The 15,617-nt window shown below is 44.4% G+C and overlaps 1 protein-coding gene across 1 annotated transcript in view; it reads left to right on the top strand.

Annotated features, from left to right (window-relative positions):
* Nucleotides 1-9,581, top strand: part of LOC143024082 (uncharacterized) — a 166,607-nt gene extending 157,026 nt beyond the window's left edge. The window contains exon 14 of the mRNA XM_076182828.1: nt 9,321-9,581. Coding sequence (XP_076038943.1) covers nt 9,321-9,572 — 252 coding nt within the window. The 3' untranslated portion in view covers nt 9,573-9,581. The remainder of the gene's footprint in view (nt 1-9,320) is intronic.
* The last annotated feature ends 6,036 nt before the right edge of the window (nt 9,582-15,617 follow it).

A 15,617-nucleotide genomic window follows, 5' to 3' on the forward strand; every position in this document is an offset into this window, starting at 1 on the left:
GCCATCCATCGTGTGGTTTACACATAGCGAGAGCATTTCAGGTGCCACGACAGACCCCTGAAGGACTCAGGCGTTCACTCTGCTCTGACATTTTATCTTCCACAACAGTCAGTTCTCATGGACCGGTTTTTCAGGAAATTCTTTATCTATTCAAGGAGCTTACCTCTAAGAATTCCAGATGTTCGTAGTTCCACAAAAGTCTATTATGAGGTAGTTTATCGAGTGCATTCACCAGATCTAAGTAGACACAGTCCACCCAACACTTATCGCTCTTGCAACACGGCCATTCCCAAGTAGAAATTGAGTAGATTTGATACATAATCATTCAACGCTAAAACATCAAGATTTTCAAGATATTTAATCCATCCATCTTTTATACTGTAGTTCAGTGTTTTCTCTTTACTTCCTCCTTAATGAAATGGTACTGTATTAGGTCTTTTCCAGTCTTGTGATACCATCCCGTCCTTCAATGTTCACATGATTAGATTATGATAGTCATTTACTTTGGGAATTTTTGTTTATTATTTCAGCCTGTGTTGATACTTATTCATATAATTTTCCATCTGTCAATTTAGAGATTCCTTCCCTACGTCTCAGCTTACCATTGGCAAACCTGAAGAATAGGTTCACCTTTGCATTTGTCAATGATATCCTTTTCAAAGTTCTTCTCTTCCTCATCACGGATTCACGTGTAGTCACTTCTGCTCTCTGTATCATTCCGTAGTGTTCTCTCTGCGTTTTTCATGTTACATGTCTGGATTCCTTGGCTATCACAGACGTTTTGTTAATTCAGTCTTTTAACCGAGTTTTCCTTCCACTATCTCGTGGCACATATTTGTCCACCCCCGAGTTATGTAAACTTATGTGTGTGTGACTGTGTGTGTGCGAATATATTTATATATATATATATATATATATATATATATATATATATATATATATATATATATATATATACAACACTGAATGGGTCCCAGTTATTAGAGATAAATTTTAACAACCATAATGCACTTTGATTCTAAGCCATCAAAGGCCAGCATGCTGAAATTGAAATGTGGTACTGCCCAGGACTCGAACCCGGCATCCTCATGACAAGTGCGACAGTGACTATCAAGAGAGATTTTCTTGATAGCCTAGTTGGAAAGTCACTGTCGCACTTGTCATGAGGATGCCGGGTTCGAGTCCTGGGCAGTACCACATTTCAATTTCAGCATGCTGGCCTTTGATGGCTTAGAATTAAAGTGCATTATGGTTGTTAAAATATATATATATATATATATATATATATATATATATATATATCATGTATATTTCCACATTTGCATAAGTTATAATACAAAAAGCTTGCCGACAAGCAAATTTGGTCCATAAGAGGTCGGAATCGGAAAAGAAACAGAAAAAGTAAACCGACCCAAAAGCCAAATAAAGAAGCAAAACAAAGTAAATAATTGACGACATGTATTAAAGCATTTTGTTCAGGTGTTCATCCAAATGAAATATAAAACTTGGAATGCTATCACAGTATCTGCAATTGCCTTGTTGAAAAGTTCATTCCACACCTTCATTGCGCGTTTGGTGAGTGTTCCTACCTACTTCTAAATATGTATACTATACATATATATTTGCATCTATACATACACATAGGTGTGTATGTGTGATATATAAAGACCGCCACGACATTGAGAAAGAAAATTTATTGGGTGTTAGGTATTCGATCTCTGCTGTTCTTTAGAGACACTAAAATGGATCGGGAGTCTGCCTGGGAACCTGTCAGGGCTGGAGGAGAGTGAGTGCGCCTATGCACTTTCATGGCGTTTGTATTGATTGACTGATTGATGTGATGGAGGGGGGTGGGGGGAATCCTATGGTCATACGTCAGAGCTGCACCTGACTGACTGGTTTGATGGTGGTGGTGGTTGGGTCAGGCTGAAGGGAGGAGGAGGAGGAGGCTGGGGGAGGGGAGGGGAGGGAGGGGGTTGGCGTGGGAGGTCGTTCGGCACTCGTTCTGGCCGCGCAGTGGCTCCGTCCGTCAGTACGGCGCGAGGTTGGGCATGGCATAGATGCCACGGGCCGCGCGCTCTCGAGGTCTCGTGATCGTGTTGCTTTGTTTTTCTCTGACGGCGACGCTGAGTGTCCTTAGAGGATTTTAAGTGCTGCGGCGGCCATGTGGCACCCACAGGCTGGCCGACCACCACGCCATCGGATATGTTTTACGGAAAACAGATAATGGATGAAAATCGTGTGGACTTGTTGAACTCTTTTCAAGTGCTGACTGGTGATGTTTTGCGACAAACTATTAAGTGATAGTGAAGTGATGTTATTATTATTATTGTTGTCAGCAACCATTATTTTTTATCGCGTGTGTGTGTGTGTGTGTGTGTGTGTGTGTGTGTGCGTGCGTGTGTGCGTGCGTGCAAGCGCCTTTGTGTTGCATTGAACCATCTGGCCAGGCCAGGTGGTGGTGTCAGCAAGGTACGTCCTACACGGAAAATCGTGACAAAAAAATCCCCCGGCTTGATTGCCAGTGACTCAACATTGCTTCCGCACTATAATTAATGAATGAATAATTGATCATATAGATGCGTAAGGAGATAAATTAGTGAATAAATGGATAACCATTTAAGTAGATAAACGCCCCACTTTGAATTAGGTCTGCCTATCGTCTTCTGAATTTTTCAATATTTTTTTTTTTTTTTTTTTTTTTTTCTCTCTCTCGAGAATGCATCTGGATTTTTCAAGATCTGTCTTAAAGTGATGGGATACAATTTTGTTTCTTCTGGCAAAGTTGCAACAGTGGAAATTCATTGTAGTTTGACAGACGGTGATGATATTTTTTCAGGAACTTTCATTCAGATTGTTGTACTTCTCTATTGGCGAGATGACTGAAACGAGAAATTTACTCTTTAAGATATAACCTAAGTAGTATGAATCCAAGAGAACTTGGCTGTTCGGGCGATATAATATATGGATGTATGCTCGGGCGATATAATATATGGATGGATACTCGGGCGACCTAATATATGGATAGATGGTGGAATAGATGGATAGATAGAGGAATGAACGGATGTGTGATTGGGGAATAGTTGGGCAGAGAAAGGATAGTAAGATGGATGAATGGATGGGTGGACGGAGAAGTGGGTGGATGAATGGGTGATAGTGAAGATAGATATCCGGAGGAATGAATGAAAGACGGGGTCTTGTTTTCGTTACCTGCACACGGCGTGTGCGCGGGGACCCGACCCGTCCCGCCCAGCGATTGCCAGTGCCAAGCGAGAGGTGGCGGCGGCGGCGACGGAGGCGGAGGCGGAGGCGCGAAATGTCAAGGGCAGCGGGAACGAGACGATCCTCCTTCGTTCCGGCAGCGGCACCAGACCCCACACCGAGCCGCCGGAACGTCCAGACCCATCATGGACAACAGCTGCAATGCGGCAGGAGACTCTTGGCTCCGTAGCGAGGCTCGATCTTGTGGTGAAGGTGGTCGTAATCACGCCCTTCCCCTCCCCTCCCTCCCCCATTACCCCCCGGTTTATGGAGCTAAAACATTTCGTTGTCTTTGGGAGTGGTAGAGTGGCATCTACCTCCTCGCCTCATGGTTAAACCGCCCCCCTTCCTGTTTGTTTAACCCCGTTGTTTCTTGTCTAGTTTGTGACTGAACCTGGTTTACTTGGTTATGTCCAAATGGGGTGAAGAGCCCAGGTGGCGGGGTTTGCTATTGCCCAGGTAGTGGGCGAACGTGATATACCCCGATGGATTCGTCTGTGCATTATGAAGGCGTAGGTTATTATAGTGCGTGCTTATACATTGCTGTTGCACAGCCGGCGATGCAATTAGACTAGTCTTCGACAAGGGGGGGGGGTCATGGACCCCTGGCCGGGGGTTGGGGGGGGGCGTGATGTTTTTTGAATGGAGCCCAAAGCCGAAAGCTTGTAGTAGTAAGTAGATGTTGAACGACTGATCCCCAAGAGCTAAATAAACGGAACTTCATAAAGTGGGAACCCCTGGTATATAGTCATGGATGATAATCACTTAAGTGTATTTAATGTCATTTGGGTTGCCACGACCTCTTATAAAGACCCGAATGTGGCCTCTTTCGCCATTTCCTTTCTTGGTGCAGCACTGGAAGCCAGACCGACCTCGAAACGGTCCGGTGCTTCGGTGCTTGCCAGGGGATGAGGCGATTCGACTCGCAGGGTGCCTGCCCATATCTCGGTCCCTACCTGCCTGCATCACCAAGGGATGATAGAGCCCCAGGTGGCTCAGGGGACGTGATCTCGCATCGCGTGGAAGTGTCAGTAGGGAAGCTTCATACGTAATAGCTACATATGATGTTTGGAGCTTGTCAGACTCGTCTGTTGCTTTAAGCCGACAGCACTCACGAAAACAAAGCCAGTCCAACACCATCCTTTCATATGCAATGCCCTGGGACAAAAACCCTCAGTTCTATGGCTGTATGGCAGAAGAGGAGATGCCACCAAAAGTATTCCCTGAGGCTCTCCCAGTGATGAAAGCACTGTGCACACCACAAGATCGAACTACATAAATAGTCATTGGATCAAGAGTTCTCTTGCTCCAGCCATTGGCGATCCTTCGTTACCTGAGGTGCGTGGTGGTGGTGGTGATAGTCTCGTTACGGTCATCGGCAACGAACCGTAGGCGCGTCGTTTGCCACAACGAAATGTGTACGTTATAACCCGGTAGTAGTAATGATATCATAAGTGCTTGGGACGAGAGACGGGCGACACGGTGGAAAGCTGGAGACGGTGTGCTGAAGGAAGGTAAAGGAAGGTTTTGATGGGTTCAGCACGTAGCTACTTCACATATTTTCTTCTGCTTATGATAACGTCGAGTGCCCCCCCCCCAAACCCCAAGGTCGAACGGAATATCTATTGATCGAGACCCTGTGCTTCCTACCACAGGGACAGCTGTCCATTGCGCCACGGTAGAGATGCAGGTAGACGAGTTCTTCTCGTAGACACTTGAGGGATAGGTAGGTTACGTTGAGTTAGGTTAGGCTGGCATAAATTTAGCTCACCTTGGGTAAGAACGAGTTTCTGGCAAGCTTTCGTTACGGGCATGAACGGGAGACATCGTGCCTCTCTTTTTCTTTGGCCGGTCCACTCCATGTCGCGGGCTAGGGCGCGCATCGGCGACGACCAGGCGCGGGTTCTCGAGCGGCGCAACTGGGTCAGGAGGCAAAGAGGTGTACAAGCAAGCACCAATGCTCTCAGTAAATGGCCTTCGTCGTCGTCGTCGTTGTTTTTTTGTTTTGTTTTTTGTTTTTTGTTCTCCTTCATCATCTTTGTTCCTCCTCTTCCTTCTTCTTCTTTGTTCCTCATCCTCCTCCTCCTCCTTTCTCTTCCTTCTTCTTTGTTCCTCCTCCTCCTCCTATTTCTTCTTTCATTGTTTCTCCTCCTCTTCCTTCTTCATCTTCTTCGTTCCTCCTCCTCCTCCCATCATCCCCTGCAGCCCCCTCCTCCCATCATCTCCTGCAGCCTCCTCTTCTCCTTCCTCTTCTTTTTCTTCCTCTTGCGTACCACCTACATCTCTCTCCATGTCCTTCTACATTTCTTATTTCTTCTTCTTCTTCATCTTTTCGTCTTTCTATTATATTATTCTTATTACTAATATTGTTATTATCATCGTCATCATCATCATAATCATCATCATCATCATCATCATCATCGTCGTCATCATCATCATCCTCATCATCGAGTCCACTGTTGAAAGAAGGCTTCCCCTAGAGTTTTCCCTGGCTCACAGAACTGTATCAAACTCTGCTACGTTACTCTTGCAAACTTCCCTATGTTATCCCTCCACGTCTCAGGCTTCGTTCTCTTGCTGTGGCCGTCGCGTCGCTTTCGCGCTTGATCCACCTCTTGTCGTTGTTCATCAGGATTTTTTTTTTTTTTTGAAAGGGAGAGAGAAGAACGTTATTCTTGTTGGGTTTTCTGATCGCACTTTTTTGTCCCAGATGATGTCAGATTTTATTCAGTTGAAGGGAACAGCCCCCGCCGGATCCAAAAGGGGAATCTGTGAACCATTTCGAGATTCCCTCGGCCTAGGGGGGTGGGGGGCGTTCCGTAAAAATCGAGTCCCGCCTGGCGAACGCTCTGGAAGTCGGGCATGATGATGATGTGCTTGATGTCTGATTTGGAATGATGAAGTCAACCTGTCATCGGCCATTATACCACCAAGCATTGGTGCCAGCTTTTATATATATTTATATATATATATATATATATATATATAGATATATATATATATGTGTGTGTGTGTGTGTGTGCCGAAAAACCACAAGGAAAATAACAGAAATGAGACCGAGCGCTTTCATCTATTCAGACATTTTTAAGATGAAAACCTTGAAAATTATTGAATACACGAAAGCGCTCGGTTTCATTTCTTATTTGCCTTGTGGTTTTTCGGCATAATTTGAATCACACGTTCAAGTGATTTCTTCTGCATATATATATATATATATATATATATATATATATATATATATATATATTTTATATATATATATATATATATATATATATATATATATATATATATTTATAATTTTACGGTGGAAAAAGAAGTCACGGGTCTAGTTCCGAGTTCCTGAGTTTATTCCTGACCGGTTATACTCTGTTTCTTTAGAGAAATAAACTCAGGAAATCGGAACTAGACCCGTGACTTCTTTTTCCACCTTCAATCAACTTGTCACAATGTACCAGCACAATGTTACGGTTGCACGTGGCGTAAAATATATTTTGTCGCCTAAAACCAGTGTTTCCCTCGATTCATGAAGGTGGTATAGGAGAGAGGAGGAAGGTAAGAAAAGATAGCTATAGTTAATAGGTGAGTAGTGTTCTTCTTTGAGTGGAAATAAATCCCCGGTGGGGAAAACAAAAATGTTACGTGACTCTGGCCCGTATGGGATGACGTTAATTGTATCATTATTAATATTTTTATTATTATTGTATACAATATATAGTGGTATATATATATATATATATATATATATATATATATATATATATATATATATATACATACACATATATATTTTTTTTTTAGTGGGAGGTGGGTACTAATGGAGAGGTGGCACGGGATTAAGACTGATGGAGTGAGTGGCAGTGATGATTAAGTAATTGGGCGAGGGATTGGGAATTGTGACGTCTCCTGTTCTTGATGCGACGGCGCGCGCTTAGTCAAGTTGGCGTGAACGAGCCAGCCAGCCAGCCAGCCAGCCGGTTTAAGCGGTGTTGACTTTCAAAAGTAACACAGCCACTGTAGTTTGTTTCGTACTTTGTCTCCACTACCACACCCACCACCACATCCACCAACACCACCACATCCACCACCACCACCGCCACATCCACCACATCCACCACCACATCCAACACCACATCCACCACCACATCCACCGCCATCAGGTCTTACTTCCCCGCCGTCATTTAGTATCTGGAGATGCCATGATCGGTTTTGACTTGGTCGGCATTTGTCTTCATGTTTTGACGTTGGCTGTGCCATTCGCGGATGGGCACAGTCGTCTTGTTGACATGATTGGTCTTCTCTTGTTTGGTTGTTTCGTCCGGGTGGCGCGCAGCTGGTGCAGCCTAAGCCGTCGCAAGCTGGCCAGTCCGACCGTGTCGTCGAATTTGCACAGTGAAGGTGAGAGAGTCTGGTCCAGAGGTGGGGAACCTGCGGCCTTAAGGCCACATGCGGCCTTCCGGGCCATCAAGTGTGGCCTTCTGCGGCCTTTGATATACATATTATTTTTTTTTTTAAAGACCTTGAATATTTTTTAAGTCTGAAATCATTATACACCTGAAACTTATAATATAATAAAAGGGATAAAATAATTGAAAAAAATAATAATTTGTTCAGTGCGGGCTCTATGTGGGACTATAAGGTGGCCTTCATGCACAAAAAGGTTCCCCACCCCTGGTCAGGTCTCTGTTGTTGGTCATTGTTTGTGTACAGTTACCTACTAGAGTTTGTTTGCATTCCCACGGCTCCTTGCCACCACAGCAACTGAGGCGACAACAGTCATTACGAACAGTATCATCACAGCCACTATCAATTATTACCACCAGTATCATCATTACCAGCGGTATCACTGCCACCAATACCATCCCACAGTAGACAGTCGGCAAAGTGGAATGGAGTTGAAAGGAATGGATGATTTGTGGACTCGAATTGTCTCTGACGGAGCCCAATGACATTGATCAGCATACCTCCCACTTCTTTGGGTTGCAAGCCCTGCCACAAGATGAGCGCGTTTTAGTCGCTGACTGTGCATCAAGCGGAATGGAATGATACTTTCGACAAATTTAGATTTAAAAAGGAAATAGGCAAGAATTGGTTTATTAATAGGGTGGTCGACGAATGGAATAAACTTAGTAACCATGTAGTAAGCGCTGAAACTATCAGTTGTTTTAAGAAACGATTAGACAACTTTATGGATGGGGATGACAAGTGGTGAGGGATACGGAGCTGCCTAGTGTAGGCCTTGTGGTCACCTGCAGTCTCCTTCATTCTTATGTTCTTATGTTTCGTCCCGACTGCTGTATACTGTAGAGTCGTGCCGAGAAATTTCGGAGCAATTAGAACTTTCCTGACCGTTTCGTCTAGTCTCCCCCCTCCCTACCACCACCACTACTTACACTGAAAGTTGTCTCCCGAGGACAAAGACATTAAAAAATTGCCTAATACATTTAATTTTTAGAGCTGTATGTATACGTTGCGAGTGCGTTGCAAAGAGAGCATACTCAGCAAGAACATAAAAACTCGCGATTATGTGAAATGTCCACGGGGTCGACATGACGTCACAGAGACTCATGAAGCCTTTGAATATATCACTCGAATCTATATCAGGCCAAAATCAACACACGTAAGGCTTCCAAAACCAGCGTCGCTTACTGTGAGGGCGTGGCAGTGAGCAGGTGGGACGGCCCCCCCCTCCCCCGGACTTTGCCCGGTAGATACACAAATTCACCGGTCAGATCATAGAAACAAGTCAGATGTTGAATTTTCCGACTACAGTAATCCTAGCCTCAGTTATATGTATACTACAATTTTTTGTAAACAGATTAATTTTTCAATTGCAGTGTCAATACAGCCACGCAGTACTTTTTTGTGTAGGGCATGATGAAATTGTTTTTACCACGAAGTTTTTCTAGATAACTTGTTTTGGTGAGAATATGTACATTGTAAGTTTTTTGTTATGTTATTTAATGGGCAATAACTCGTTATTTATTCGCTTGTTTGTGTTACTTGTTTATTTGTTTACTTGCTTATGTATTTATTTATTCATTTATGTAATGCTCGAGGTCAGAGAGATCAAGGCGAGTCGTGTCGTGTCGGCGCGGCGCAGCGCTGTGAAACCTTCCCGTGCTTTCCAGCCAGCTGCTGCTGCTGCTGCTGCTGCTGTTGCTGCTGCTGCTGCTGCTGCTGGTTCTTCTTTGCCGATGACGTACGAAGCCGCGGGCTCGTGTCGCATACCCTGGACTACACGCTCGGTACGCCCAGGTCTAAACAAGAACAAGTTTGTTCGTTTTGGGGGGAAAAGTCCAACGGTATGACATCTTACGGATAGGGGACTCTTGATTTGATTGATTGGTTGATTGATTGTATATGCGTCCTCTCCCTCGGTGTCTTTACCACGTTAAATCGTGAGTGTGTCTTTCCGAAGTGAATCGACCTGTTCTTGTTCAGACCCTGCCTTTGTAGTGAGTCACGTGATGCGTGTTCATACGAGGTATTGACTGCATAGATTATGCAGTCAGTTTAGTACGAGAGACCTTAGTGACCCCACTCCGAACCAGAGTCACACAAACAAGAATACGGATTACTTTGATTTTCTGCCGCCGTGTGTATGCGTCTCTCTCTCTCTCTGCTCTCTCTCTCCTCTCTCTCTCTCTCTCTCTCTCTCTCTCTCTCTCTCTCTCTCTCTCTCTCTCTCTCTCTCTCTCTCTCTCTCTCTCTCTCTCTCTCTCTCTCTCTCTCTCTCTTCGGCCCTCTCTATGACTCCATCTCCTTGGAGCGACAATTTCCCCGTAGGTAGAAGCGCCGTTTATCCGTGAGGAAACACAATACAGTAGTCACGTGACCCGCCGTCGCGTGCACCGCTCGACGTCGCGGTCTGCCGAGTTACTCGACACCGTCCGTAGCTTACCTAACCTGTCGATAACTACGTTCGACCCTCTTTCTCTATTCCGGCTGCCGTCAGGCGATTTAAATCAGCTGAGGGAAGTCTCACCACGACCACAGGGTTGAAACCCATCTCGGTTAATCCCCTTAACGTCTGTAGTAGTGAATTCACATGTGTGTGCGTGCATGTCTTGTGTCGGCATGCTTTACCATAATACTTAATCACTATAATCAGTGGCACTGCATTGTCGTGGGCGAGTAGGGATTAAGGTCAGTCAGTCGGGGGCAACCCATGCAGGCTTCAAGTCTTCGGTCGTTGTCACGCAGCTAGAGATTGAGGGCGGGAACTTTGTTCAACTCTGCCTCAGCTCCTTTTGTCAAAAGCAGAGGCGAGGGAGGGGTGAACGTTTGTTGGCATGAGTATCACTTATGGATTGCTGTCATTGAAACTCATGGAGACCCCGTTTTGGATGTCCACTGCCTCAGCTCTTTTTGTAAAAAGCAAAGGCGAGGGAGGGGTGAATGTTTGTTGTCATGAGTATTGCACTTATGGATTGCTGTCATTGACACTCCTGGAGACTCCGTTTTGGATGTCCACTATGTATCTTTTATGTGGTAATTATTTTAGGGGGCTTTCATGACATCTCGACCTGATCAAAGTTGCACAGTATTCGTTCATGGTTAGAGAACAATCTCTTCTCTAAAAAGAATGTTGAACTCTTTTTAACTTCTATCCGTACGTTCTGTACCACCTCTAAGACTCCATCTTTTCGGTGCGTTCTTGTTCTCAAGGGTATAAGTGTTGTTTTTTGACGAAATATAAGTGCTGCTTTTTTGACAAAATACTAAAGGAAAATACCTCCGTAGATAGATAACTTAAACACTGGATTGAATCGCCAGCTGTCTACTAACCACTAGTATGTGGTCCCATTTGTAAAACTCGGTGCCCCCCCCCCCCCACCCGACCTTAGGGGGTCCGTGGACCCCCCTCAGGTGAGCCACTTTGGAGGTTTACGGAGAGTGGGAAGACTCCGTTTTGTGCCACGTGGGCGGTGCGGTGGGCGCCTGGCCTGGCGGAGTACGTGCCACTAACATGAAGATCGAAGGTAATTACCAATTCTCTTTGGCTGGCTTGCGATCGAAGTTACAGTACATTAGGTTTGGTCAGACCGGGCTAGCTATGTCGGACGGTGAAGTTAGGTTGATCGGAGCTAGGCTGAACATAATTCCATTCCCAACCTTCCGCTAAGACAGGGTGCCCAAACTTACGGGTAAATTACTGCCTGGAGGTAATATGGCAGCTTTGGAGGGGTAATAGTGAGGCGAAAAAACAAAAATAAGGAAATCAGAGGAAATGCGACATCTCACGGCTGGATATTCTATAGAGTATACCGTTAAAGTATAGAATAATGTATGTATTCATAGACCGTAGAAACTAAGATATCTAAGGATTCAACCTACGCAATGGTTATGAATGCTGACCCAGTTTTGTGAATAGAAACAACTGAACTGTGTCCAAACAAGCGAAAAATGTTTGGGAACTACTGCCTCAGGAAAACTGACGATCGCCCTGGATTGCAATCCCCGCTACGACATGCACGTCATGTTGAGATGGTGCGCTCCCTCTCATGTCCTGTGAAGGTCGCTGGAACGTAGTTTTGGTTTGGGTGGAGACGAACTATTCCTAGGATTTTTGCTTCGACGGCTTTGGAGAATGCCTAAGAAGTCACCTGACGATTTTTTTTTTTTTTTTTTTTTTTTTTTTTTTTTTTTTTTTTAACCATTTGAGGCAAAATAATATATGACGAACTACTTCGGAAAGAAGCCCCGCGCGTCACCGTTAACTCACCCTGAGGGTGGGGGGGTCTGAATAAAACCACTTGGCTGGCGGCAGTCGAAATCAGCACAAAAATCGTACACAAACACCAAAAAATTAACTTCACAGCTCCACTACGTTGACTTGAACCCCAACCTGAAGTGTGGCTCGACCGACCGACCGACTAAGATCCCAGTCTGCATCCACATAAAATTGCCCTTAGCTTGAAACAGATTCCACGGAAGAGGGGTGGCACCGCAGTGAGCGATAGATCCGCAATGGCTTCTTCTTTAGCCCCCAGGAGATCGCTTCGACACTGAATAGAATCGCATGGCATCCACTAGTTTCCGGACTGGGAACACTCGTGGGAACCCTGATGGATTCCAAGGGACCCCCAGGACCCCAGGCGAAGGACCACCGCCAGAGGCGATCCACGTGGGAGAGGCCTTTGTTCAGCAGTGGACTACGAAAGGCTGATTGGTTTGTTGATGTGCCGACTGCACGATGCTCGCCACCCTCTTTGTCAAAAGGAATCAAAGGTTCAAGAGCAAAATTAGGCCAAGTGAGAGGTGACATTGGCCCACCCGCCCTCGCCAATTTGATGAAGTGATGGGTAATGGGTGAGTGTATGCTTTGGCTAGGCCACCCCCTCTAACAAGGGAAAAAAGACTTATTAGTGTATGTACTGTACGTACTAGTGGTGATCCATATTATTTATTTTGTTATCCACTTAATTTATTTTATTTCTTTATAGATTTTTTTTTTCCGTTAGTTTCAACACACAAGCAACATTTTCTCCGTTTAGTGACCGTATTGTATCATTGTTTCACTAGTTGGAAGCCTTACAGGTGGTAGTGCTAGTGATGGTGGCGGCGGCAGTGAAGTGTGACGGCGCGGCGATGGCCTTGGGTCGCGCCCCAATCCAGGCGAGGTCAGAATCGTCGGTGGGGTTCGGGTTGAGGTTGGGGTGGGCACGCAGGTATGGGCTGGCGGGTGGGCACCTCACCCCCTCCACCCCCACCCCCGAGTTGGGAGTTGCGGGGTGGAGTCGTTGATGCTGCTGCTGATGAAGGCGGAGAGGGAGTCGGGTGTGGCGGCCGGGGGAGTGGGGGGCGGAACGTTGATTTTCTTCTCCCCCTCCCCCCTACCCCTACCTCCCCTCCCCCCGCCCTACTACGGCACCGTGACAAAACCAGTTAACTTGTTCCCGCCCCCCCCTTTTTTACTTTTACTCTGGTCAGGTCCAAAGGTTGTATCGTCCCTCAGATTATAAACAGGTCCTGCAATGAACCATTAAAGCTGAACTCCCACATCTTCCTCCTCTCCCCACCCACCCACACACGCAAACTGAAGTTGATAGTTATATCGGCTACCCTTCGGAAACCCTATGAGTTCTGGGGACTTTTATATATATATATATATATATATATATATATATATATATATATATATATATATATATATATATATTGCAGTACCGCAGGAGTAGTCTGATTTTTTTTTTTTTTTTTTTTTTTTTTTTTTTTTATTATTCACTTACGCAAGAGACCGAAGTCCTTCCGTTCCAAGTGGTGCCTTTCCCTTCTGTTGTGGAATCCGCCGTTTTCTTTGAGCTATTTTATTATCTTTATGGCCGGGGCGCCCTCCATGGTATCGTAGGGGTTCGGGGTGTTTACAGTGGGTGGCCCAAATTTAAGGTTTTCCGGGGTTTACGAGTTTCTGTGTGTGTGTGTGTGTAGGTGTTGATGTTTGGGTGTGAATGTGTGTATGGGTTAATGTTCACACGAATTATCTTTGTTCAAATGTGACGGGTTTTTAGACCTGGGTAGTGAGTGAGATCGTGCTTATGAAACTGGACAAAAAGAATTTCGTCCGTAATTTCACAGATGAATTCTTATAATACACAGCACTTGCTCCAGAGATGTGGAGAAGTATGAAGAAGTACATTTTTGTATATTGCATGTGATTTGTTACACTAGTCCTTGTATTCTCTCAGTATTATTTATAATAATTAATTTTGTGCTAGAACCACACCATCTGGAGTTCATTAGGTTCTCTATACTATATTTTTTTTCATAATTTCTACGCCCATATACTGAAAAGCCGATTTAAACTTTCATCAACTTGTGTATGTTTCGCCCACAATCGTACTGTGTTTGTCGTGTAACAAATTGTCTATGACCAGTACTTTCTTTCGCTCTTGTAATTTTTCGCTTCCCTTCGAATAAATAATTGTCCCTTTCCAATACTTTCATGTACTTATTTGTTTATTTGTTTTGCTGAAGTTTAATTTCCATGATTGGTTCAATTCATATTTTCTGTCTACATCTTGAAACAATGAGCAGTCTATTGATCTTCTAATCTCCTCGTGATCGTTGCATCGCCAACAAACATGCAACTGTATCTTGTCGTTCCTACCATCATGTCATTTGCATAAACCAAGGGCATTACGGGTGTCACCACTTACCACTTGACTTACGGAACTCTGTTGAACATTTCCCTCCATCCCAACCAATTGTTGTCCTTTGTTACAGTTTTCTTCATGTGTCGGTCTTTCAGGAAATCTCTCATCCCTTAGGTCCACCGATATGATCCAATTTCCATACGAGGCTTATGTGATGTGTCATATCAAGGGCTTTCTCCATATATAGTATACACAATTTGTGTGTGTGTGTGTGTGTGTGTGTGTGTGCGCGCGTTTAGTGAAAAATAGGTTTGGCTATATGGCCCGTATCCCATGCTCGTCTTTCCGTGTTGATTCTTGGAAATATATTGTGTGTGCGTGCGTGCATGATGTATATGTATATATATATATATATATATATATATATATATATATATATATATATATATATATATATATATATATATATAATGTGTGTGTGTGTACAACTGTTTCTTACCAACCTGTCTGAGTAAAGGGGCATTTAGATGGCCAAACGATTTGACAAACCCGGTTTGTCAAACAAGTGTTTGAAGTGATGTTTGACCGTGTGAATAGGGTATTTGGTTGTCAAACACGTTCGACAAACGTGTTTGACGACCAAATACCCCATTCACATGGTCAAACATCACTTCAAACACTTGTCTGACAAACCGGGTTTGTCAAACTGTTTTACCGTGTCAATGGCCCCTAATGTTGTGTCAGTCAAAGTATTTGGGGGCACTGATTCTTCATGCTGTACCGCCCGCACGCCCAAGCCTTCTAGGTCTGAGCGAGAGCTGAGCTCATTAATGCAGTTTCCTTTCACATTTGGAGTTCGTTAGTCGCGATTTGAGAGTTATCTGCCTCCGCCTAAGTTGGTCGTCCTGACTGATACCTCGTCCACCAAAAACGTCCATCTCGCCTCGAACCTTCCGCCTTGGAGTAAATTCTCATGGAGTAAAACAAGAGTTTTCTTCAACGCAGATTTTCAAAGTGGGTCCAAGTAGTTTGGTTGAAAGACAGTACAAGGGAATGTTAAGGTATTTTAATTAAATTCCTACTAATTTGTTTATATTAAGTGCATACATAAAGTATTTATAATTTTCGAAAATATTAGTAGGCAGGAGTTTTACTATCAGTGGCAGAGACGGTATGGTATGCTATAATCTCTCCTAAATTGGGCGGTGGTAGCGTTGTTGAAATCTCAGTAATGTGTAAGGTTGGGCTCTCAGCAAA

This window comes from Oratosquilla oratoria, unplaced genomic scaffold (assembly GCF_046742065.1).
Source record: "Oratosquilla oratoria isolate Oo_2021 unplaced genomic scaffold, ASM4674206v1 SCAFFOLD89, whole genome shotgun sequence".
Classification (NCBI taxonomy): Eukaryota; Metazoa; Arthropoda; class Malacostraca; order Stomatopoda; family Squillidae; genus Oratosquilla; species Oratosquilla oratoria.